This window comes from Diadema antillarum, unplaced genomic scaffold, assembly GCF_040938485.1.
Source record: "Diadema antillarum isolate AM-2024a unplaced genomic scaffold, OU_Dant_1.0 seq00000166_RagTag, whole genome shotgun sequence".
Taxonomy (NCBI): Eukaryota; Metazoa; Echinodermata; class Echinoidea; order Diadematoida; family Diadematidae; genus Diadema; species Diadema antillarum.
The window spans coordinates 1,996,627-2,023,770 of NW_027271236.1; the positions used below are offsets into that span (position 1 = coordinate 1,996,627).

Below are 27,144 nucleotides of genomic sequence, written 5' to 3' on the forward strand. Positions count from 1 at the left end.
CATTATTTACGTACCCATTTTCTCATCAAGGTATACATTCAAAGAGACATTCAACATATACAGTCAACTTCAGCCAAGTCAAATAAAAAAGACCAGAGATAGCCCTTCAATTTGCATGACTCGACTTTCGCAATAAAGTAAACAAATGTTGGTACAATGTAACTCCCATGTGTAGATTGTTTCTTTGACTTGCCCAGTTTTCTGACTTCAGTCAGGTTGACATAGGCGAGGTTTCTCAATAATAACTGTATGTGAATATATGTGGTTGTACATGTATGTGTGTGTGTGTATGTGTGTCTGTGTGTGGGTGTGTATGTGTTTGATGTTGTGGTGCCCTCTTCTTGAGTTTGCCATTGCATTACTAATGGAGTCAAACTAAGTGGTTACTTGCTAGCATTGATCAATAATGGGTGGGAAAGCGGAAAATACACCAGCGTATATTTCAACACATGGGACCTGTGATAGTTCAGGTGATGAAATACTGTATCAGTAACAGTAGGCAACATCCTATACCATACAAGTGTGAACCGAATAAATTTCTTCAAGTTTTGAATTTATGGCGACAGTTCATGATTTTTTATCTCATTTCAGCAAAAAAAAACACCAAAAAAAAAAACAACAAACAAACAAAACAGTGACAACAACACAATGCTGCATAAATCATCTTTCCCTTCTGACTTTCCTCAAAAATAAGATATTTCAAAGAAATGATACAAATCACTTGTTGGCTTTCTTCATTTGCATAGATCCAATAGAAGAGGAAGCAGAGTTTCTTGATATGCTATACAATTTGTAGAATATTTTTGTTTCACTTCACCATGACGATATATTTCAGTGATAGGCCTGACCCATCTTAAAGGTGAACTCCTGTGCTACTCCTTCAGTTGCAGATGTCTGTATATTTGTCAGTGGCGGATAAGGGGGGGGGGGCACCAGATTCTTGCCCCCTTCTCTCTCCCTTTTTTTTTTTTTTTTTTTTTTTTTTTTTTTTTCTTGTTAGCCAATGAAACCAGGAAGTGGCACCAGAAACAAACAAAGAAACAAAACTTACACAGGAGCATTTTTTTTTTTTTTTTTGCATGTCAGCTGATTGAACCCGGAAGTGGCACCAAAAAGAATTTTTTACGAAAGTCCTTGATCCTCCCCTGTTTGAATATAATGTATATGCGAGTGATCATAATCCTATATATGGTGATGATGATGAGGGAAAAGCACTCCATGAACCCAAATACTCAAAATGAAGTGAAACTTTTCCCCAGTGTTTTTATTCAGCATTTTCATTTTTTTTTTAATCCTAGTGAAGTATCCACTTTTTGGTGTAATTCTTACTGTTTGGCTGGCGAACTGAAGTGTATAATAATATGGTACGTTACAGTTTTAATAGTAATCCTAATGATAATTACAGTCTGTTCTGAACCTATGATCACATTAAAAACTGTCAGCTGTAGTTTCGCGGTTGTCATCAGGTATGGAATGTGAAGACTATGATCTGTATGAAAGGGGTCAAAGTTCACATTTGACCATAACACAGAGGTCGAGCATCTGGCTGGCTGGGTGTTGTTACGTTATCCGGTGTGCGGCACGGTGTATCCGAGGAGTAGGTAGGTTCGTATACTGTACCGTACCCGTGGCCGTACCCACATCGCATACAACACCGCACCGGTTGCTGCTGCTGACAAAAGAAAATCCCCGAATCATGATTGCGGTTGGTCCAGAATGTTCGCTGGGGAAGTGATTTGAGTCTGCTGTGTGGGATTCAAGATTCGAAAGCTGATATTAATTGTATGAAAGAGGACGAGTTGATTCGGTATTCCCCACCTGCCTGGGAAGTTCAGTTCTGACTGAGTCTGTCGTTGGCAAAGAAAGGATACAGCGTAGCCTAGCCAGCCTGTCTGCTGTAGCGCGGTGTGTGTAGGTAGGTATGTAACACCATTTTCCTCCTCGCTCGCTGGCTGCCGATCGTCTACGAACTGTAAATAATAACGCCGTAAATCACTGGTAAAACTGGCTAAAACCATAATGTTAATGGAACAGTAACACTTGCGCCCAATGAATGGTGTCCATAAATACGGACTTAATATTGGGCAAAATGTTAGTACGAAACGAAACATATCATAGGAATAGGATAAGGACATTTTCACATCAAGTTGACTTTTACTGAGTCGATCAGCATGATCAGTTGACCGACAAGTCTGTCTAATTCCGCGAAAAACTTCTCATTTATAATGAATGACATTTTCTGGGTCAGTTTTAAAAACTGACCCAGCAAATGTCATTATTATAAATGAGAAGTTTTTGCGGAATTAGATAGACTTGTCGGTCAACATGATCAGTAAAGTTTTAAAAGGTTCACTCGGCTACTGCTAACTTACAAATTAAATTTATGAGTTTAGAGGCTACATCTGTTTACATAACATTGGTAAATTTTAAATTTCTTCAGGAGAGGTTGCCTTTGTCATGTTCACTCTGATCTTTGGGTTTGCTGATCTAAATAGAGATCTACAATTAATGTAACGTTAGGGCGTACTCTGTAGTGGGGTCTATTGACTATAGCGTTTATCAGTTTGCATCCATGGAGAGGCAAGTGCTTAGATGTTGAATTAGATTAGCCATACTAGTGTCATTTTAATTAAATATTACTGGCAATACTTGATACTGCTCACCGCTCATGCATGTCCTAAATAAATGACAGGACAGGTGTAACCCAAAGAATTTGACCTGCAACTAATCAATGCAATCATTCCTGAAATCACACGTACTTGTCATTGACAATTCAATTTATAGCAAGCCGCCCATAATTTGACCATACAATGTAGCTCCATCCAAAGTTTGATCGCCAGCTGCATGTAAAGTAGGTGTCTAACACATCGACAGTGTACACAGTACATTGAAACGGACACCCATCTATTTCAGTTCGGGAAACCCACTCACAAGGGGGGCCCCTCCTTATAAGTAACCCGTCCCCCGTATAAGTAACCCCGTCCCCCTTATAAGTAACCCCAGGGGCACCCCTTATAAGGAGTCTCCACGCTTTTTTGCAATGCAACGCGAAAATGAAAGGACTGCGGCAATTCGCTTGATTATGTCCATAAAGCTTCACAAGTTTCCTAGTTACTCACGAAATTTGTCTAATTTGTCATATCTAAAATCATGGATTTAAATGCGATGTCAAACGACCCATGCGAATGCTGAAATGCGAGCGATTACTGGCGTGAGTGTCGCCAGGCGCGGCGGCGCGGCAATGCTTGAGTGCAGACGTGGCGACTGAGTACGGAGACTTTCGTTCATTCAGGTGGCTTTAAATGAAGGAAAAATAACAAAAGTAACGAAGTAGTCAACCACCTACCTTTGCAATTGGTATGCATATATACAAAAGGATACGTTCCCATAGGGTTGTCCAGTTGAAGTCGTCCCTAAACAAAAATTTTAAGTTGAAACTTGCAAGTTTCGCCGATGAAGCTTGAAATTTCCAACAGCTCCCGCATTCAGCAAGTTGTTCAGCGCAGCTCGCTGGAACATATCCTTTTGTATATATGCATACCAATTGCGAAGGTAGGTGGTTGACTATTTCGTTACTTTTGTTATTTTTCCTTCATTTAAAGCCACCTGAATGAACGAAAGTCTCCGTACTCAGTCGCCACGTCTGCACTCAAGCATTGCCGCGCCGCCGCGCCTGGCGACACTCACGCCAGTAATCGCTCGCATTTCAGCATTCGCATGGGTCGTTTGACATCGCATTTAAATCCATGATTTTAGATATGATGCCTCGAACCGATTTTGCTCAAATTTCGTGAGTAACTAGGAAACTTGTGAAGCTTTATGGACATAATCAAGCGAATTGCCGCAGTCCTTTCATTTTCGCGTTGCATTGCAAAAAAAGCGTGGAGACTCCTTATAAGGGGTGCCCCGGGGGTTACTTATAAGGGGGACGGGGTTACTTATACGGGGGACGGGTTACTTATAAGGAGGGGCCCCCCTTGTGAGTGGGTTTCCCGAACTGATTTATAGCATTGCACGTAAAGAACAAGCTTTCACGCATGAGACTACCCGCAATGGTTTTGCATTCTTCACTCGAGATTTGATGATGCCGAAATACTGAAAAACCTGATAATAAACAAGATCAACAGCAAAACAATGACACCGTACATTATGGATGCACATTCATTGGAAAAGCATTACATGCATTTCACACGTATTGTCAATAGAGGGTAGGGGTGTTGGTTTCAAAACTACAGCACAACTGAGTGTGTTACAGTTTAAGATATTAACCCACATGTTCGAAGCCTGAGTTACCTTGTATCGCAAATCACATTTTTAATGCGCTCTTGTGAATTCAGAGTATTTTCTTTACTTGTGAGTAAAATTTTAGGCAAAATGTGAGATATTTCAAATATCTGTTGATAGAAGAAACATTAGGGTGTCGAGGTGTTGGACACCCAACTATACCTGGTACAATTGTAGTTCCTCCTATGCTCTTGCGTGCTGTCGAATTTCGTCACAGGAGGTCAAACTTCGCTGGATTTGGTGCAGGTTTTTTAGTGATTCAAATCTTTACAAGATCATTGAGTTGCTGAAAAGGTAGACCCTACAGTCTAGATCCTACATGCTTTCATTTGTGTGCCTTAACCATCATGTGCATTTAATAAAGAAATGTACAGCAAGAGCAACAAGTTATACCTTCTCAATATTTTCAGCATTTTGTACATAATTTGTCATATGAAGAGAGAAAATTGTATGTGACATCGTGTTTCAGGATGTGATTGTTATGTAGAAATACCTAAATTCAAAGTTTTGAAATATCGTTAATTTTATTTTTTACTTGTAGGCCTAAACAGTGTAGAGACTTCATCGTTCCAGCAGCCACAGAGGAGGAGCCACCATGTATAGTTTTGACGGTGACTTTCGGAGGAGACCGGTGGTGTCATTGAGAGGAGCCAGCAAGAAGGTTAGCCCCTGTCAAATCACTGCTATCAGCTAGTCCTACTGGACATTTTCATTGTCATGCTGCCATGCAGGAAGTGCCTGCAGTAGTCTGATGGTAGCTTTCTGCTGAATTAAACCTTGCTCACACCAAGCCAGAATACAGTACAACCTCCAGAAGCTGTGTTTTGTCTACCCTTGTCCACTATTTTATCCATGAACTGTTAAAAATACCTACCTCTGTAACAGTAATCCCTTCAGGGTAGTTGCGAAGTCACCATCATTATCTAGGTCTGTCTTCTGAACTCTCTCCTATTTATCATCTCGTCATTTATATTATTCTATGATTTTACTTTATAATGTGATACACATCTTTACTTTGCTTTTGGTTTGATAGGTAATTCAATATTATGAAGTGTTTGTCTTAAATTACAGTTGTACCCCTTAAAATGTGTACAATGTATTATTTCCATACACTTGGCAAAGTAAATTGATAAACGATATGATACCTTTAATATACATAATGCTTTTCCTTGCACCACATCTAGAGATTTTCTTATATTTGGGAAGCTTTTATCTTATATCCTCATGACATGGTGCATGCCTGTTGCTGAGCAGGGAGTGCAAAGTTTGCTGCCTAGCATTGATACTTGCAGTAACATCAGGAGAATGGCGTAACGATTAAATGCGAGCGAGCGGGGCGAGCGAGCTTGAAAATTTTGACATTTTACAGTCCAAAATCTGCCGTTTGTAGCTATATTTTTTCGCTTTGGAAATTGAGGAGGTGGGGGCACATCGGGCACAAATGCTGGCAATTACTGGCAGCAACATCAGGAGAATGGCATAACGATTAAATACGAGCAAGCGGATCGAGTGAACTTGAAAATTTTGACATTTTACAGTCCAAAAACTGCCGTTTGTAGCTATGTATTTTCGCTTTGGATATTATGGGGGGGGGGGTTCACCGCGCGCAGCTGCTCGCAATTAATGGTAGCAACATCAGGAGAATGGCATAAAGATTAAATGCGAGCAAGTGAAGCGAGCGAGCTTGAAAATTGTGACATTTTACAGTCCTCAAACTGCCGTTCGTAGCTAAATTTTTCGCTTTGGAAATTAAGAGGGGGGGGGGGGGTGCCCGGTGCGCCTCCCCCCACCCCCCGGATCCGCCAATGGTAGTCAAGGGTGTCGGTTTATGTTCATGATTGGGGGAGGTATGACCAGCAAGGGGGCGTTGAAGTGACCAAGCAGGGGAAGGATGTCCAAAATCTGCACTTTAGAGCATCCCCTAATCGATTGTGTTTGTGTGTGTGTTTTTGTGTGTGTTTTATATTCATTGAAAAATTAGGAAATAGCCCAGGTCAAGTCTTATCATTGGCAATGCAAGGCATTTTAATATAGACTAGTATGTAAAGCAACACTGCAAAATAAATGATCTAGCTTTGATATAACGAAGCGTATTCCAAGGTCACAAAGGTGTACATTCTACATCACATTACGCAACATTGCAGCGACTCTTTTTGCCGTTCGGATGTTCTCATTACACTGCGCATATCCTGCTTATATTCAGAATGCCAACCAGGAATCACGCTGAATCACAATCTTTTGAACAATGTTTCACACTATATACCTCTTTAATTATGGTCAAAAGAAATCTTAGAAAAATATCTTATTTCTTGATCACCCTTTCATGTCAATTTCAAAAGCAGTTTACTAACCCTTGAATTACCATTTTGGTAAGTTGTTGTTGTTTTTTACCAGCGGATTGCCCCCCCCCTGTAGTTAATAATACTAAACATTAATTATATGATATGGGGGCATGTGCCCCCCTGTAGTTAACAATACTAAACATTAATTATACGATATGGGGGCACGTGCTCCCCATGCCCCCCCCCCCCCCCCCCCCCCCCCCGTAGTTAACAATACTAAACATTAATTATATGATATGAACTGTGCTCCTCAGTGAAGTATATCAAATGAATTCCTTTGTGCTTTTAAATTATGCAAGTTAGAATTACATTCAGATGATGAATCTGATCTTCCTGTGTTGAAAGCTGTATGAGTGACATACATATTGCATTGTTGTGTGTGTTTTCCCCCAATAGGAGGCGACTGCATCTCTGTTACAAAGAAATCAAGAAGAGAGACGGAAGAGAGAAGTAAGTTGTGCAATAAAAGGTATATAAAAGTGCTTTCAATACAGATGTTGCCTAGATTCTGGTAATTAAAAGTGGTATATTGATTTTTATTATTGGCTGATGCCCTTGTGTCATCTGTGCAATCATTTGCTGAAGCATTTACAGTATAAATGCATGATCTCTACTTTCTGTGGACAGTCATTTTGTGTAGGTTTTTTTTTAGTGGCATGTTTTCATTTATTTTATGAAGTGTATTGTCAAAAGATCCTATATTGGGGGGTAAAACATTCATGTAGTCCAGAAAACAGTGACTTGACTGTTTGTTTGTTTTATGTTTGTGTTTGTTTGTTTGTTTTATTTATACAATACCTTGTACCAGTACACTGTATTGAAAGTTTGAAGTCATTACTTGCAGTTTTGATGGACTGAATTCTGTTCAGTTATGATTGACTGAAAAAATATAGCTGACTCAACAGAGCAATTTGGAACATGATATAACAATGCAATGCTATTTTGATTTATGATGTATCAAAAGGGAAATACAGCATGTATGATTAGTTTTTTTTCGGTTGCATTTTTGTTTGTTTATTTGCAGGCAGAAAGAAACCGCCTGAGAAGTGCCACAAAGATACAGTCATTTGTGCGGGGCTCCCTCTGTAGACACAAGCTAAAGAGAAGCCACCGACGGGAGTGGGATGAGAGAGTTGCAGCTGCGGCCAGAGAGCTGGTCGATGTGCAGACAATGTCCAGTCTGCAGAGATTATTGATTCACTTCTACAACTCCACAGAAGATATGCAGAGACTGGTATGGGCACAAGATTCATTCATTCTTCATGCCAGTATATTAATTTAGGCTGTCATTCAAACCAAAGTGGAAGAGTTATGTGGGATCTCCAGCTTGCTACCTCAAACATCTTTCATTCATGTGACTCATATTCACATTAGAGAATTTTTAGGAGATATTACAGATCAGTTGTCCAAGTCACCTTATAAAAATATTTCAGTATTGTGCCTCCTTTGTAAACTATGTCATAATTGTAAAGTGTAACTTTGACTTTAGACAAGCAGAATTAGACATTTGTTTGATTTTATATGTTACTTCATTCTCAAGTATTGAAGTTGAAACTGTGTTTGCGATAAAAGACACCATATGATTTTCTCATCAAAATGAATATCTTCATTCTGTTCTTTGAATGTGATTCATTCACATTTTCTCTGACCTTTTTCTTTGTTTTACCTACCTGAAAGTGAAGAAATAATTCCTTGACAAGGTAATGTCTCATTCTCTACTGATTTTCTTGCCTTCCAGACCTGGTTGTGTCAGTGCCTCCTGAAGCAGAGAGAGACTAGCATCCGATTGTTACAGCAGGAGCACCAAACTTGGCTGCATCAAATGATGCACATCTTACAGATGTGCTGCAGGTCAGAGAATAGTCATGGTTTATTTTCAAAGTCAATGACAGTTTCTATAGCAGACTGTGTAAAGCGCTAGTTCTTCAGTGCCGGACAAATACTGCTTTATGCCAAAATGGAACAAATGTTTGATTCACTAATATACTCCTTGACTTGCAATGGTGAGGTTGAAGGGGAGGGGAGTCTCAATATTAGTATTGTAGTGACTATTCAAATTGAATGGAGAGCCACTAGGAAACATCCATAGTAAATGTCAGAGACTTAAGTTTACACTAGCATCAAGGTCAGCTTGAAGTAAAATGCCCCTCCTATCATCCCACCTCACCATTTCCTAATCCCAACTCACCTCCCCCATAAGAGCAAAGCAGAGAAGCCATACAAACACATCAATAATGAGTATTAATGAAGGTGCTATTGGTTGAACCCTTTGTTTAAGCACAGCTAGATTCCTGATATTAAGGATTTTCCTGTCTTTCTGTCCAGTAATGGAAGAAGTTGGATCTGTGATGATCCCTATACCAAGGTTGATGTTCTATAGGGATGATATAGGTAAAACTTACTTTTCATGCCTTCTTCACCCTAGTATCACATTTCCCCCGTGACCCTTCCAACCTTCTTCTTCCCCCTCTCCTCCATGGGTCTTCTTCCTCCCCACTGACTTCCAAACTCTTTACATAATTCTTACTCTATTTTAATTTGTATTTCTCCATAAGGCATAATATGAGATCCCGCTCGTGCATGCGCCAACAATTCCCTCGCAATATGGCGCCATTCTGAAATGTCTCTCGCCGACTAGATTTCTAAATCGTGATCTATCACCGTATTCCCTTGACTTCGTCATTATTTAAAGCTTCTACGTTTTTGTTTGGATGCTAGTAGTTTACGTGCGAAACTGATTTTGATTATTTTCCTGCCGTGCAGAGGGAAATTTTCATTGGTTTGTTGGGACTTTTCAGTTCGCATGGAAGGGAATGCAGCAGCGGAGGTGAGGCCGGCACAGCCGTGCTCTACACCTGGAACTTCGGCCCAGATGCATTAATCCTTAATAAGGCCGTGACACACCTTTCCGGGCAAGCCTTGCGTGTGACTTGCAAAGAACAATTTTGACTACCCGGAGGTCCCTGTAGATGATCCGCACATGACAGAACCTAGCATGTATCTCAATCGTAGTCGCCCGGAGGTGCGCACGCATATTTTTTTACCCGCAACCGTGTTTAGGCCCTGTCACACCTTTCCGGGCAAGCTACTCGGGCTTGTTACGTGTAGGGATTTTCTAGCATACCGGACATTCCTGAGGGTGGAAAAGGATTTGAGCGAGTCAGCGCATGTGTCTTACTTGCTGGACGCGTTCTACTTAAATTATACTTGCGAGTATACTGTGTGACCTTTATACCAGTCGCGTGGGGGCTGACAACTCAGTGAAGGAATTCCTTTAATGGAATGGCTGAAATCCCACAGAATTTCATTATCTTGGCTGCATACGAGACTGTGAAGTACCTGCGTGGGAGTTGCCTGGGAAGTGCTACCGCTAAGGGCCTCCTACTGGCGTTCTGCGTGGACCTCTACGGGCATTCCCGCGACTCACCCGGAAAAAGTTTTGGTCATGCTCAAAACTTGGCTGTGGTTAAATCGGACTTGCGTGAGCACCTCCGGGCAACTACGCGCTAGATACTGTCAGGTGCGGACCAACTGCGGAGAGCTCCGGGGAGTAAATTTGTATCCCCGCAAGTCAAGCCGCAAAACTTCCTCCGTACGGTATGACAAGGCATGAATGAAAATTGCAAACATTCTTGTTCGCCCGCTGAAAATCTTCTACGTGCTGGAAACTACCTCCTCGCCACAAGCCCGCGTAGCTTGCCCGGAACGGTGTGACACGGCCTTTACAATTGTCTATGTCTCCTATCCTGTCTTCCTTGGTGCAACCTCAACTTCCAGCTCACCACTGCCCTTTGACTCTGACTATATACCTTCATTACCCTCTCCCTATATTGCTTCCATCCTTCTCTCTCCTCATTCTATTGTCTTCTTTCGCCAAACCACAGTCCTTTCAAAGACTACATACACATGGTGTTACCACAAATCTCTCTTCCTATTAACTCTTGAATCATCTTGATATTTCTTATCTCCAGACTCCTTGAAGCCCCTTCGTCTACACCAGTCCCCATGCCCCTCAGGATGCTGGAGGTCTACACTGATCTCAATACCTATCAACAGTATGGAATAGCCCTGGAATATGCAGTCAGGACTGTAGCATCGCTACAGATGCATCTCGTCCAAAATGGTGAGTCATTCTCCCATTCATTCATCTACTCATTTACACATTCACTCATTTGTTTAGTTTTACATGTTTGTTTCCTATCTGAATATTTAGCATGGTATAACTTGTCGCTTGAGAATGAGAAGGGAGTTACGTTGTCTCGAACACTATGGGCTTAGTGGCAACTTCAAGCCCTTCTCATTCTCACCCAACAAACTTGTATACTGTATTTTTGTTCAACTCAAGGTAGGAGTGTATTTTTAATGCCATTTATTTTTATCACCCCCTCCATACCCATCTGCCACCTATTCAGCCACATCTCACCCCTCCTGTATTTTTTCTGTACAGGATACTCAAATTCTTATCTTCATAGTAGAAATGATACCTGCTGGATATCAAAGTTGTCATGGTGTGACCAAGGATAATGTTTTCTTTGTGTAAAGGTTATTACAAGAGTGTGAGATGTTTCATCAATGAGAGACTCCCTCCAGGCATCGACTTCACTCGACCTCCTCCCATTGCTCAGACAGCCTTGGACCTTACACTCAGACCTGTCCACATCACAGCCACCAGCCCAGCACTAAGAGGTCAAAGGTCAGAACTCCTACGTGTCTAATCATATATACGTGCTACCATATGCACTGACATTGTATGAAAATGAAGCTATGCAACAATTACAGCCAAAAAAGATCACTAACTTCTTAGAAATAGTTCAAATCTCTGAGTGACATCATACTTGTAATATTCAATAGACAGTAGTGCTAGAATAGACTGTTTACGAAACGGTTTGCTATGGTACTGACATTTTTTTCTTATATACCCTGATGTTGATAGCATCATTGTCACAAGTTATGTAAGCCTGAGTATTTCTTCCTCCATTCAAACTTTCCTATACAGCAGATGCCACAAAGTCTGATAATATTCATAATTGTGCCACTATAATATTAACCAAGCATCTTCAAGCTGTGATGATTTGTATTCTGACCATGAGAAGCTGTAGCCTCTGGTGCTCATATTGTAGATATTGGGATGAATTCTGAAGAGGGAACTCGTGTAATTTTATGTTGTCTGATGTGCATTTTATTGATTGCTTGTGTGTAGAATGATTTAATGTGATGCTTCTGAGATGCATTCAATACATGATTGATGTGACTTTTGTTTGTTTGTATTGTCAATAGGAATCTGCTCCTGTGTTCATTGTGCCAAGAACTGCTATGCAGACAGTCCTCAGAGCAGATCAGTGAGTTCCTGATCCCAGCCCTAGCCCACAGGAAGAGTGGTGTACAGCCAGAGCAGCTGGTAGAAGCCCTGGTCCCAACGGTCAGTAGTGGGGACATGTCACTGGACAGTCAGGGAGTACAGCTTGGTGTGGAGCCGTCGCCATGGTTACTATATGCAGTCATGACGATAGTTGGGCCATATATTGGTGAGTTATTACGTGTGTCTGTGTATATTAGTAGTAGGCTTAGCTACATGTACTTGCATGATGTAGGCTGCCTTTAGAGATAACATAAGGAAATGCACAACTACAGTCCCAGACACACAAAATATTTTAGCATGATAATCATATTATGCAGTAGTGATGATATTAATACATAGGAAAAGACAGTCATGTGACCAAGATGTACACTGCTCTTATATCAATTTCATGTGACTCAAACAGACTTGATATTTAAATGAAAAAGCTATCTAGTCATCTGAGGTTAGTATACCAATGACGCATAGGTCTGAGTGCGTCAGTTGGAATTGTGTGCATAAGGTAACTATGGAATGGTTAACCCACGAGGCGAAACTGAGTGGGTATAGGCTAAATTCCATACTTACTGCATGCACACTGTTCTGATTGACACACAAAAAGACATGTGCATCATCTGTGTCATAGAATGGGGACAGTCTCCTTGCCAAAAATCCACTCTTTGGTCATGTTCCCCGATGGCAAATTTACTGGATGCATTTCCTTTTGGCTTACCATAGACGTAAGCCTGAAAACCATGCATCCAGTACTTTTGCCATGCATCCTATAATTACTGGATGCATGGCAAAAGTACTGGGTGCATGATTTTTCAGCCAATAGGCATCTTGTACTGAGTGCTCGAATGCTTGCTTAGTGCACGAACCTTTATTACAACTGCGTGATAACGTGTTTACCACTGTGTGAGGCAGCGCGTGGCCAGTAGAAAATCCACACACAGTTCTCGACCAGTGAGATTGCAGGATTCTCACTACCCATTCTATAATGTGTACTGTTGATTCCTCCCACACGCTGCTGTAGATGAATTCCCTCCTGATCTTGTGATCCGATACCTCCTACTCCTGAGGGCTCTCCTCCCCACCTTACCCAGCGCTGACAGACTCCACCTCATGATGATGGCTGACGATGATTCCGACATGGAAGAGGACTTGGAGAGGGACATTGGAGAAGTAGGTCAATCTGGAAAAAATTTCAGTGAAATATCCCCAACTGTAGCAAACAAACATACAAAGAGCTATGAGTAATCCTTTGTGTCTATTAACAGACTGATATGGACAGGAAAGATGATTTGGGGAGGAAGTTAACTCCTCTAAAGGTCAAGGTTGAAGAAAAAATACCACACTATCCAACAAACATGCATAGGAACTGAAAATGACCCCCCCCCCAACAAATGACCTTCATACCTGGGCCCTGTTTTATGAAGAGTTAAAATTGATTATATAGTTGATTTCAACTGTAAGTCTGTGGCAGCCTGTGTGGTAAGGAAATTTGAAATTGATTTTATCTTTTGATAAAACGGGACCCAGCGCAACTGGTATCATTCCTTTTGTAATTGATGTAGGTGGATGAGGAAAATTACCGCTTGGTCTATTCTCACTTGTCTATTCTCACTTGTCTAATGCCGTTTTGGTCTCATCCAACATGCGATGATTGAATGGGTTTAGCTGTTTTGGTGTTAAGATGATGTGCTATAGTGTGTTATAGTTATCAAATCTTTCATTAAAGGAATCCTGTACCCTGATTGGCCTACATAGCATCATGTGACCAAACATATCATAGCTATGTTGAAGACGAGATGACCATGACATCGTATTCATGGTATAGTGCACAATATACCATGAATATGATGTCATGTTTGCGGTATAGTCATTTGATAGCGTGAGTATTTGTTTACTGTGCCTAAACTGTCTTACATTTCTCTTTTCATCACAGTTTGGCAATGCGTCTACCATCTCAGAGATCCGAGAACAGTGTGTCAGACAGGTCAACTCTCCGGCTCATGTCAAGTGTCTGATCGCCACGACAACACAGGGCAATGTCCCCGCCCTCACAGCCCTCTGTACATTGTGCCACGCCTTGATGGTAGACCACAAACTTCATGTACCCAGGAGCAAGTATGTCACTCCATTTTGACAAAGTCCTCTGTGAAATGATTATCCACATGTACAACCCTCATAAAAGTAATGACTCTTATATTCAGTATTATGCATAATTGGTATTGATGTAGTGGAAAGTAGGGGAATCCCCACATATTAGACCTTACTCCAGACACTTTGTACCATGTCAAACTCTGCCATGCAAGCATTTCTGCATGAAACCATTGAATTGTCATGTGAAAAGCCTATGACTGAAGTACCTCAGCATAACCAATGCCTTGTCATTGTCAGTTGCAGTAAAGACTTGATTAGCAACCAGCAATGAACGCATGAGGAGAATAAAGAAATAGAATACCAGTATATGAGGTGTTGTAAAATGACATTACATTACGCCATTGTGTTGACCCAGATACTTGAAATTATTTTGTACGTTTAGGATGATCCAATGACAAGCAGAACTGATTTCTCTGTAATACCTTGTTTGTTAGGACATTTGTATTTTTAAAAGTCTTTTTTTATGAAGGAAATAATCTGAATTCCCTCATTATATCTTTGTCTACAGGTTGCTTTATTCACTAGCCATCAACAAGGCCTTCATCAGACATCTATGGTCAACTCTTAGAACAGTCTCATCAATATCTGTCACAGGGTGAGTGAGGGCGCCAAACATTTGTTTTTTTTTCTCCCAGTATCAATGAATCGAGAAGAGTTGTTGTCTTTCTTTTGATGGCAAAAAATCATGAAAGTCTACAAAAATCACCTAAAAACAAAACCAAAAAAAAAAAAACTCCCACAAAAACACACAAAAACAAAACAAAAATCACAAAAGTTCTACCAATACATTTTCATGCCATGGGTGGAAACCATGAAGGCATTTCCATTGATTGTTCACTTTGTCGCAAGAAAGGCAGTGAATGCAAAGTGTAGAAATTTGATGTACATTGTAACTGTTTTGTAGTGGCTACTGGACAGTCCGGATGTTTTTTTTTTTCCTGCTATTTGTCATGTTGTGGTAATCTTTTGATCTCCACACCTGTGGGTGATTCAATACCTCAATTTTAATCATGGTGAATGTGCTTGGGAGTTGTGCCAGTTCAAAAATGTTATGGTCGGATGCCAAATCTCACCTTTACTAGTAACTGATTCATTATTGTAAGTTCATTATGTATAGATTAGTTTGACATTGAGATGGAGTGTTTGCAAACTACATGTATGCTTGTTACTGTCATTGAAATGTACTGGTCAGTAATGATGTATTAAAATGTGTACTTAAAAGAGAAATATAAAAAAAAAATCCTGTTGTCGTAGCGACTAGGGGCTTGCATAGAAAGCAGATTAATCAATGTAACATTTCTTTATTTTCATCATGTGCAGAACCCACATTCCTCTGCTCCAGACGATATCCCGGGGGATAGACCTTCCTACCAGTGACATTAACCGCATCATCCCCCTCCTGTCGGTCTTCTGTTCTCTCTTTGGTCACCTCCTGGTCTCCTTGCATGACTCCGAGTTTTACGGCGAGGATTCCGGTGAGTAGCAACTTTCCCCCTCCTCTTCCTTCTTGCCCCCTTCTTTAGAGGGGGTAGTGGTTTTACTGTCCACCTTGGTCGTGGAAGGTCTTGGATTCAAGTCCGAAAGAGATCTGTTGCTTTATAGTGTTATGTCCCTTTAATTCAGTGGTCTGTTCTGTTAGTAAATGTTTATTCTTGACTGATAACGAGTGATGCCATTGCCCACTTTAATAATATGTTTATAGCTGTACGAGTGTATTCGTTTACATGTATCAGACTAGTATCATAGTAAAACCACTGATCAGCTTCACTCCAAGAAGTGGACCCGATTGAGAAGGCTAGAAGCAGAGATTTGTTGCACGTAATAATCACCTACATCTTCAGATATGGCATCTAGAGAGAGAGAGAGAGAGAGTCAAACCTGTTTGCAAAGACCACTCGGGGAAAACACTCAAAAAGTCATTATGTTAGCTATACACTCTGCTCCTTCAAAGGATCACCAGTGCCTTAGTAGCAAATAGATGTAAATGGCATTTGCTTGATACAATGACTAAACAAAGCCATAGTAAGCTGGTTGCTTGACAGTCACTGTGCACACTTTTCAGTCATCCCATTTTCCTCAAACTTTCACTGATGTGTTCTACTAATATTGCTGCATTCACTCAGTCCACACATATATCTCGTTGAACTTGTCCTTTAGATCTAAACTTCCCCTGTTTTACTCCAAGTTACGTTGGAGTCATGCTGGCTAAAGATGATACCATTACAACTCTTACTGATGTAATGCTAAGACAATGAGGTGTAGAGTCTCTGAGACGATTTACTCAAACTTTGCCTTCATGCATAGTTTGTACATTTATTCAAACAGTTGTTGCACACACCATGCAGAAGAGGTGTACTCTATTGGTCAAACAATAAACACTCTTTATAACCTTAGAAAGTGCTAAACATGCTAAACAGGCTTTGGTCTTCTGTTTTATATTAGCAATTGCACCAATATTGGTATACAAACAGCATTGACAATAAAAGGGATTGTATAGTTTAGTTGAGACCTAACTTCAGGTTTCCAACATTTTTTGGTGAAATAATGAGAAACCTCTTGTAAAATGTGAAAGAGGATGTAATTTCAAGGGGAATCCAATGTTTCTTTGATGGAAATTGGTTATGAAATGGCTGAGTTATCCAAAACAGAGCGATCCTAATAAAATCGCTTTGTTTTGCTTTGTTTTTGGATGATGTCTCGGCCATTCCAAAGCCGATTTTCATCAAATAAACTTTGAATTCCTCTCAGAATGGTATGCTCTGTACTATTTTATAAGTGGTTTCTTGATATCTCACCAAAAGTTAAAAGCCCAATCCTCATATCCACCAATGCTATACCATCCCTTTAAGGCCTAGTATGTGATAAATATCCCTGCCTCTGTTGTCTGTAGACCCAAATAAGATGAGTCTGATGCCCTTCAGTCTTGAGGAGCTGGTGCACATGAGTCTGGCCCTGAGAAATGCTTGTCTTGGGATGGTGGAACTGGCCTACCCTGAGACCACTCCATCAGTCACCTCTGAGTACTCTCTGGCCATGGCCAGTGTAGGGGTCAGACGGAGACTGGACCCCAAGAAAGCTGAGAAAGTCATGGCTACTTGGCTCTATGTCTTCAAGGTGGGTATGAATCTAGTTTGCAGGCACAAACCCTTGTTTGTTGTAAAGGAGTCTGCGCCAAGACTACTACATGAGCCACCCTGGCACTGTCCCATAGGCCCAGTGTTGTAGCTTCTCCCTTGTTGGGAGAGGCTGCAAGTGCCAGGATGGTGCATGTAGTAGTCTTGGCGCAGACTCCTTTATGACCAACAAGGGTTTTGCACACTAGTATGAATCAATTTCAGTGAGTTTACTCTTGTGGTCTGTGCATCATATGGAGTGAAAAAGAGATAAAATGATCAGTATTACCTGTAGTGGATAATCTGATACAACTCCAGGAACGCAAGAACTGATTAAGTTGAATGTAATCGACTATAGTCAATCTTATTATGATCATATGGATATTGTTCTTAAGATAGACATTTAAAAGACAGCATAACACATTAGTTATGCAGGATGCACAGATACAGTTCTAAATAAATTGGAAAATAGCCATAGATATTATTCTTGGGTCTCAAAAGCTGTTTTAAAAGCCATTGCCTGGTGTTTGTATATATACAAGTGTAAATGTCTACTGATTTACTGATCTGACTTATCAATTTGTATGTGTCTCATGCTTCTGTTAATTTGGTGTATGAATTGAAAGCTCTCTTTTTCCTGTATATGAGTATTTTGTTCACATTTTTCATTCTTTGTCAAGTAGTTGGGTTTGTGAAGAAGAAATGAGAAAATACACTCTTCAAATGAGGGATTGAGTAGTACATATTATTTCAGCATGAAATGAATATGTATGTGAGATATATTTTAGACTGTCACCAGATTTAATTATTCTTTTGTGTAACTTTACTGGACCAAATTCAAACTCTTCCTCAATTTTTGTTGTCTTCAATTCTTGTATTAGCATATCTTGGTATTTACAGTTACAAACTGTTATTACTGTATATACAATATATTTAGCGAGTCTAAATTTTCGTGAATCAGGACTTCCTAATGATTTCGCGAGTGGTTATTTTTGCAATCGTCGAGTACTGTACTGGTAGAAAATTGAGCAAAGAAAATGGAATTCCATCCCGATGGAATCCCATTTTCTTTGCTCCATTTTCTACTAATAAATAATATTCATTTCTGGTCAATTTTTCTGTTTGCGTTTCAGTACTGTACTGAACGGAGAAATGTATACTTGCACATCACATTCATATTGGGATCCGAGTCAATATTTTCGCGTGTCTTTAAATTCGTGAATAGCACCTGACTTGCAAAATTCGCGAAAATAAAAACCTCGCAAAATATTCGGCATATACAGTATTCTCCTATGAATCAAGAAATGCTAGTGATGGAAAAAGGACAAGATTGAAATTGAGATGTCAAAGACCAATATTTTGCTCTGCATTTTGCTCACTTGACCACAGGTCACCACCCAGCTGGTCAAGCAGCTACATGCCAGGGACATCCGACGGCCATTCTGTCCCCTCAATCACTGGCTAGCACCAAATGTCCACGTCTATGCAGATCAGAAGGTATAGCTACTGCTCGACACAGCGCCATGTGTTGACTTTTTTTTTCAGGGGCTTCTCCTCCCCCAATAGTTTGGCAGGATTTCCTTTAACTGGTAGAGTACCACAAAGAATAGCGCATGCCTTCATGACATGAAAAATTCCATTTTCTGTTGCTGCTCACTGCATTTTGTTTTTCTGACAATGAATCAAACTAGCTGCCCTTGTTTTTAGTCTTTGAAAAGTTCTGGAAATCTTCCAATTTCCACACAGGGTTTCAAAATGTCTTCTCTGTACCATATGACATTACGTGTATTTTGGCAATTGCTGAAAACAATTGCTGAGGTACATGCTCTGTCAGGGTTGGATGTAGATGCCATACTACAATGTTGCAGGCCACCACTAGACCTGTGAATGTTAGGTTGTTTTTACAATCAAACTGTCCAAATCAAATTGTATGATAAAGAGGTGAGGTTGCATGTATTCAATTCTACTTCTGATGAAGCTCTGAGAGTGTTTGTAAGCAGTTGACCATGGGACTTACTGTAAAGGTAGTAATGGGCATGTAGTGCCTTGCCCATTGGCACAATCACTTCTAGCAAGGGACTTGAACCAGTGACCTCAAGATTGAGCCCCTAATGATCTTAACCACTGAACCTTAACATTTTTTTTTGATTGATGTTATCAATGCTTCTCCTTCTACCAGTCTCGTGGAGTGAGGGGTCATGGGGGTAGGATGTATCGCCCCAGACGACTCCAGCTCCTAGCCCAGCCCAATCCAGATGATGAAGAGGGACCACCACCATCCACCCACATGGCACGAAGACTGGTCATCTTGGCTGAGCTTCCTTTTGTCATCCCTTTTGAAGAAAGAGTGCAGGTAGAGTGTTTGTTATCTTGTATAGTAAAGCTGTCCGGATTTAGTACAGGTAGAGTGTATGTTACCTATTAAGGCATTTATATAAAGGCATCTTACAGAAATGCCAAAGTAGTTGAGTATTTTTATTTTGTAATTTTTAACAAGTGTTCGATCAGGATGCCATCTCATTTGCCGGAAAGGTATATTTGTTTTTGTTTTTTGTTTTTTTTTGTTTTTTCTCTCTTTTGCTGTGAACATGATAAGATCTTAGACCTGAAGAAAGTAGAATCAAGAATGTCTACCAGCTCATAATCTGTCGTGAACTTAAACAATTTTGGGAGCATTAGTTCTCTGTGCTTATGAGCTTGAAGAACACTGTTTGTCCTCCAACACTACCTGAACTGGCTTTGTTTGAGTGAGGTCTGTGATGTCAGTGACTTCTTTAAGCTGCTAGTATAGACAAACCTGTCAATAACACCTTCAGATGTTGTAAGGCAAAAGACTGTATACACCAAATATTTCGCAAGGTTTTTATTTTCGCGAATTTCACGAGTGAGCTGCTATTCGCGAAATTAAAGACACGCGAAAATATCGACTCTAATCCCGATATGAATATAACACATATGTAAACATTTCTCCATTCAGTACAAGACTCCACGATCGCGAATTTAACCACTTGCGAAATCGTCGGGAAGTCTCGATTCGCGAAAATTTAGACTTGCTAAATATATGGCGTATACAGTACTCCCTGTGGACAGGTGGTTTCTACACACATGTCAACATACATGAAAAATGGTCTGCCAGAAATGGAAGTAGGTGGTCTCTTCAGACAGCCAGTCTATACAAGAGTTGATAAAAGATATCTGTTGTGCTTGGTGTCCATTAGGTATTCCGTGAGTGGGTAGCAGCTGACAAACAGGAATCTCAGGGAGACTTTGCTGGTTTCCTCCCAGGGAAGAGCATCGACATCATCGTCAGGAGGAACTACATCTATGAGGATGCCTACGACAGACTCCGCCCTGAGAATGGTGGGTATATCAAACATTTGCACCGATCACCTTATGGTAGCCGTGTAGGTCTGGGTTACTATTTGTTTGTTTCTTTGTAAAGTGATGGTTAGCCTGTTTGAACCTGTGAACCCTTTTTAAGTGAAGATAGTTGACTTCTGTCAGTTTTATGCTATACTTTGCCAATTTTTCCTGTCAATTTTGTATTTTGTATTTCAGCTAATACTGCTTTGTGTCAACAGCATTGTTACTCTAATCAAATGATAAGCTATCATGATATTTATGATAGTATGAGTTAATGTCATTAGTGCTCATCATTTGAAAGTGATTAAAAGAAAGCTGAGTGAGATTCTAGGGTACACTAAATTGAATTGATCAGGCATATGTGATAATCTTAACAAGTTTTGGTTTTATGTTTGTAAACCGCTTTGATTGATTGATTGTTTGTTCCTACAGAGCCTGACTTAAGGAAAAAGTTACGGGTGACCCTGAAGAATGCCCAGGGACTGGATGAGGCTGGCATCGATGGCGGAGGCATCTCTCGCGAGTTCCTCTCGCAGCTTTTGCGGACGGCCTTTGACCCCAACAGGGGATTTTTTAAGACCACCACTGATGAGCTGCTGTACCCCAGCCCTCAGTCAGCCTACCTACTGGAAGATTTCACCAAACATTATTACTTCATTGGTAGGATGATGGGAAAGGTGAGCTGGGTATTTTAGTGAAATGTCCTATGAAGGATAGATAGAAAACTTAGTTTACATGAGTGGTTGTATTGAAATGCTGTGTGAATGCATGGTGGAAATCATACTTAAGCTAGATCCATGCATGGTGTCATCTCTAAATGGTTTAAGTCATTCTACAAGAATTTGGCTATTGTTGGTTAGGTCAATTAATTTGGAATGAGATAGAATGTGATGCAGGAAGCAGAATGCTGAAAGTCTTAGTTGGTCTTGATGTTAAAATGGAATGGATATCTAATCAATCCATCGTGAGGAGAAATATGTTTTAGGACATGGTATTTGGTTTAAAGGGAAGATGTATGTGTAGTTTCCTAAATACTTTGGATACTCTTGTCACTAAAGATTCAGTTGAACTCTGTAAGTGACCTTTGACTAGTCTGATTATTCAGACAGACCCTGCTCATATCTGTTTATGTTTAGATCCCATATCAATTCATAAGATTATTTACATGCAGATCCCGTAAGAAAGTATGCTTATAAAGGTCCCTTATAGCTCCATCTATGTGTACAGGTCTGTGAGAATCTGTCGATGATATGTCTCATTATTCACACAGATCCTCTACGAGAATCTCTTGGTTGAGATTCCCTTTGCAAGCTTCTTCCTCTCCAAGATTCTCAGCCGTCACTCCAACGTAGACATCCATCATTTGGCCTCCCTCGACCCTGTCATGTACAAGTGAGTTCAGACTTGGCTTCTGGTCATGTGACCACGTAGAGGATATTCAAATATTTATAAGTTTGTAAGCTACAAAGCAATAACACTTAACTGGTACTACTCAGAGATATTGACAAATCTCTCAGTTGGTTACCTAAAAAAGTAGAAAAGCTTAAATGTTTTCCTCTCAGGGATAATCAAATGTCTCTTGGTTTATACAAATAAAAGCACTAGCTACCAATGTCACTAGCCATTAATCAGTTGACCTGAAAAATAGACAAAGATAAGTACAGATGATAAATTGTTGGTAGCGTGACATTGTTAGTAAAAATGTGATGTTACCTGTAGGTCTGATCTATCATATGATATGAATCTAGCTTCAAAGCAATTCATCATTGTGAATTTGAAAGACACGTTAAGAATCATGAAAGCCCTCTCAAATAAAATTTCAAAGTTTCTACAAATACTTTCAATTCTGCCCTCCCCAAAATAATTACATTTTTAAATGTCACTAGCATGTGACAAAATTCAGCTCAAACTTTTGATGGATGAAGCTGTGAGGAGTAACGATGTCATCAGATTTCTGTATTGTTTGATTTGTTTAGATATGCATTGCTTCTTCAAGTAATGTCAGGAGATGAGGTTCTGGTTAATTTAGCTGCTGAAAATTGGAGCTAAACATAGAGGTTGTGTTGCTGTAATGTAAAAGTCTTAATGTTGTTCTTCCATTCGTTTCTCCAGGAACTTACTTTTCCTGAAGCATTACAAAGATGATGTCACAGACCTGGATCTGACCTTCACAGTCATGGACAATGAATTTGGGGAAGCCCAGGTAAAATTGGGTGCAGCATCAGATTCTTTGTGTATATTCTTCACATTTCTCCATTAAAATGCTAATGCCTAAACAATCTATGAGTTTTATAGGTAAGATAGATATGAGTCTTCATTTGCACTTTTGCCTTGGATATATTGATCCTAAGATCCTACATTCATGAAGCTAACTGCTAGCAGAAGCGTATTTATAACTATTGAAGAAACTGTCTGTTTAATTGGCTTATGTGGAAGTTTGTCAGGAGTCTTCTGAGCCAACAATGCATTGAGAAGAATGTATGAAAAATTGTGGGACATCTCTTTATCATGTGCTAATCTGTAAGAAGAACTGTAGCTCATGAAAGGATGATGCTCACTGGAGATACTGCAATGTTGTGAGAACAGTATTTTGATGAAAGAAAATTAAGTTGAATGCTATAAGTTTGTCACTTTTCACCTTGTCAATTGTCAGGTCCATGAGCTGAAGCCAGGTGGGGCCGAGATCCCAGTGACGGCAGCAAACAGGATAGAATACATTCATCTCATGGCGGACTTTAGACTTAACAAGCAGGTGAGATGGCAAGGAAACGACTCTCTCTGGAAGTTGTCATGGTAACAGAGCAATATGATGCAGACTTGGGATGTTTCTTTTATGTGATAATTCACAGTGATAATTCACAAGAGTAGTGTCACTCAAGGTGTAGCATTACCAATGTGTAGTGGTAAAGATGTGTAATGTTACTCAAGGTGTAGTATTGCCAATGTGCAGTGGTAGAGATGTGTAGTGTTACTCAAGGTGCAGTATTACCAATGTGTAGTGGTAAAGATGTGTAGTGTCACTCAAGGTGTAGTGGTAGAGATGTGTAGTGTTACTCAAGGTGTAGTATTACCAAAGTGTAGTGGGAGAGATGTGTAGTGTCACTCAAGGTGTAGTATTACCAAAGTGTAGTGGTAAAGAAGTGTGGTGTCACTCAAGGTGTAGTGTTAAAGAAGTGTAGTATCACTCAAATGGTGACAGTACAGACGTGAAGCGTTGCCATTGTTTGGTAGCACTGAAGTGTAGCGTCACTTGTGTGTGTTAGCACAGAGGCAAAATGTATTGGTACAGAAATTATTTGTAACCCAAGTTTAGTAGCACAGTAATGCAGTGTCACTCAAGTGCAATGGCACTGAAGCGCAGTCTCACCCAAATAAGATGGTGTAGAAGTGTTGTGTCATTGAAGTGTGGTTAGAGAGAAGCTCGTGTTATGTGAGGGTGATGTTAAAGGGTGTGTACAGTTCTGGTCGAGGTGAAGATTTAGCTTTTAACGTTTTGTGAGATATTCAGAAACCACTCTAGGAGATGTCAAAGAGCATGCAGTTCTAAGGGGTATCAAAAGTTTATTCAATGAAAATCGGTTTTGAAATGGCTGAGATATCCAAAAAGAAGGTGAAACGAAGAGATCCTAATAAAGTTGTGGCATGTCGCCTTTTATTATTAGCACTTTTTTGGATATCTCAGCCATTTGAAAACCAATTTTCATCAAATAAACGTTTAATCCTTCTTAAAATTATGTGCTCTTTCATATTTCATGAGAGGTTTCTCATTAGCTCACTTAGGAATGTTCAAAACCTGAATCCCTACCTCAACAAGTACTGTACAGTCATTTTACAGGCATGTTGTCGAATGAGTGTGGTGGTAGAAAAATCTCTCATTGTATGGTATATCATAGAGGTGTAGTGGCATATTCACAGGACGTATTTTGGAGGTATGGTTATTTTGGATAAGATTTTTACAAGGTGTACAGGAATTATGTGGAAGATTTCTGATGTAAAGATGTGACATTAAAAGCTGTGTGTGAATATTTTGTGTACAACAATGTGAAAGCTTTGTGGTTAGGTGTTGTGTACATTATAGGGCAAAATGTTGTATGAAATAGAAACTGTGTCAGTCACTATAAACTGGAATCTATATGAGTTTTCATACAAACCAAATGTTTTTGCTTCCCCACCAGATTCGACCCCACATCCTGTCCTTTCGTCAGGGTCTAGCCGATGTCATCGACCTGGAATGGCTGCGGATGTTTGACCACCAGGAGCTCCAGGTCCTCATCTCTGGCGCCTCGATGCCCATCGACGTCGACGACCTCCGCCAGCACACAAACTACTCTGGTGGCTACAAGGATGACAGCCCCGTCATTAAGAACTTTTGGAGGGTGGTAACCAGTATGACCAACGCCCAGCGACGTCACCTCCTAAAGTTTGTCACCAGCTGCTCTAGACCACCTCTCCTGGGATTCAAGGTAAGTCTTGACCCCTCCATCAGCATTCCCAGGAGTTTCTTGCATTTTCTTTCTGATTTTTTTTTTTTTTTTTGGGGGGGGGGAGGGAGGAGGAAGAATTTTCTTTCAAAAACAAAAAGCTTGATATCTTGATGTATATTTTTATCTGTGTTTGTGTTTTAGTCTCTCTGTCAGTATGTACCACTATTTGCCACCATCTGCTTCACATTATTGTGTGTGACAGATGCTTTTGTCACACACTGGCATTACGGATACAATACACAATATTGATAGTGATAAAGGTCAGGACTTTAAGATGTGATTAGAAAGAGCAATGCATCTTTACACACATAGTAACTGTGATCACAATGGCAAAACTTTGCGCTCAAAGTTTTGCCAGTCTAACTGCAAACATCCCCAAAACTTTTCATGAAACTTCTCACAAAACTTCTCCCTCAAATTAGTGAAATTTCCCAAACCCCGCAAATCTTCTCAGAGTTTATGCAGTCCGACTGCTTGCAGCTGATTGTGATTTACATATGTGCATTGTTTATGTAGCAACCATTAGCTGTCAGACAGCACATGCTTTTTTAATTTCTCTGTTGCACATATGCATCAGTGACCCTAACTTTGAGAACGGAAACTTTGAGAAGTTTGGCTACTATTGTGAATGGATGAAAAAGCTTAACATACAGGTCATAACCCGTTGAGGACGAATTCCGAGTATACTCAGGCAGCTGTCTATGGGAAATGCAAGTTGTAGCAAAATCAGGCAGCTGTCTATGGGAAATGCAAGTTGTAGCAAAATCAGCCTGTCCTCAACAGGTTAAAGTTGAACTTTGAGAAGTTTTACCAGTGTGACCGTGGCTACAGACTGTTTTTGGCTAAAGTCTAAAATTAGTGATCTCTTCCTTCCTTGTCATTCAACCAGGAGTTGTACCCAGCCTTTTGTATCCACCATGGAGGCAGTGAGTCCGGCCGACTCCCGACGGCCAGCACCTGTATGAACCTCCTCAAGCTGCCCGAGTTCCATGATGAGAAGACGCTCCGTGAGAAGCTGCTCTACGCCATCGAGTCTGGGGCTGGCTTTGAACTCAGCTGAGAGCAGAGGAAACATGGACTGATTTATTTCATGATGTGTGATGGTGCTACTGTCCTGATCTCCGCAGCAAGTTGGTAATTTGGAAGCCGTCTGCGGGCGATCTCTTAGGATGAACAAAGCAGGACAAGAATTCCATATGCTAGCTAGTGGTTTGATGTAATGGCCTAAAATGATGATGGACTGATCAGACTGTAGCCCCATACTCCATACCAACGCTTCATCAAAAAGACTGGGCTGGTAGTGACAAAGAAACTCATCCCCAGTGATGGATATTTCAGTGGATGACTGCAGAGAGAGCAGATGAGAGAACAAGGAAGGCAGGCCAGAGAGGTCTGTAAGCTGATAAATACTGGCTCCTAGATGGAAGTGGAGGAAAACTTGCAATGAGGTTCAGATCAACCTACAAATGTAAAAGAGCTCCTTTCTGGCTGAGGGATCTAGTGTGATGTATTCTTCATTGAGTTCACAATTGTACAGAAACAAGTATCTAAAAAAACCATACAAACTCCAGTAATCTTTGTACCGTGGCTAACCGAAATCATCTTGTATATCAATAAAGTGAACATATAGTTATATGGCACTGAGCTTGCAAGTATATTGAATGAACTGTGTCATGCTCTCGAAAAGACATGTGCTTAAGACATGTTTGTCATATTGAAACGTGTACTTATGTGATTAGATGACATGAACATATATCAGGCTTATATTGAATGTTGATTCATATTGGAATTATTTTGATTTGTCTATGAAATCAATAAATTGATGTGTAGGGGATTGGGAAAGTCATATATTGTAACAATTTTGATTAAAATTTTACTTTCATTTATTTGATATCTCTATTCAATAGGTTATGATTCTACAGTGCAATGGAGTAGGGCCTATGTACCAAGTTATGGGGTATTCTGTGTGTACAGTGAAAAGGTTAGCAATTATAATGTATTTGGATGTTGAAGTTTGAATTGATATATGCAACATGCCTTGAAATTCTCTGACGTAC

The 27,144-nt window shown here is 40.2% G+C and overlaps 1 protein-coding gene across 1 annotated transcript; it reads left to right on the forward strand.

The window, feature by feature from the left end:
• The first annotated feature begins 1,694 nt into the window (after positions 1-1,694).
• On the forward strand, positions 1,695-26,555 carry LOC139728130 (ubiquitin-protein ligase E3C-like). Its single transcript, XM_071639090.1, has 22 exons — positions 1,695-1,915; positions 4,826-4,945; positions 7,023-7,076; positions 7,651-7,860; positions 8,365-8,477; positions 10,598-10,749; positions 11,169-11,319; positions 11,904-12,151; positions 12,998-13,146; positions 13,910-14,091; positions 14,636-14,722; positions 15,448-15,594; positions 17,001-17,241; positions 18,630-18,737; positions 19,420-19,593; positions 20,459-20,600; positions 21,036-21,280; positions 21,874-21,995; positions 22,716-22,806; positions 23,257-23,355; positions 24,779-25,066; positions 25,977-26,555. The coding sequence occupies exons 2-22, from the start codon at positions 4,880-4,882 to the stop codon at positions 26,145-26,147; spliced, it is 3,240 nt and encodes a 1,079-aa protein (XP_071495191.1). The 5' UTR covers positions 1,695-1,915; positions 4,826-4,879; the 3' UTR covers positions 26,148-26,555.
• The last annotated feature ends 589 nt before the right edge of the window (positions 26,556-27,144 follow it).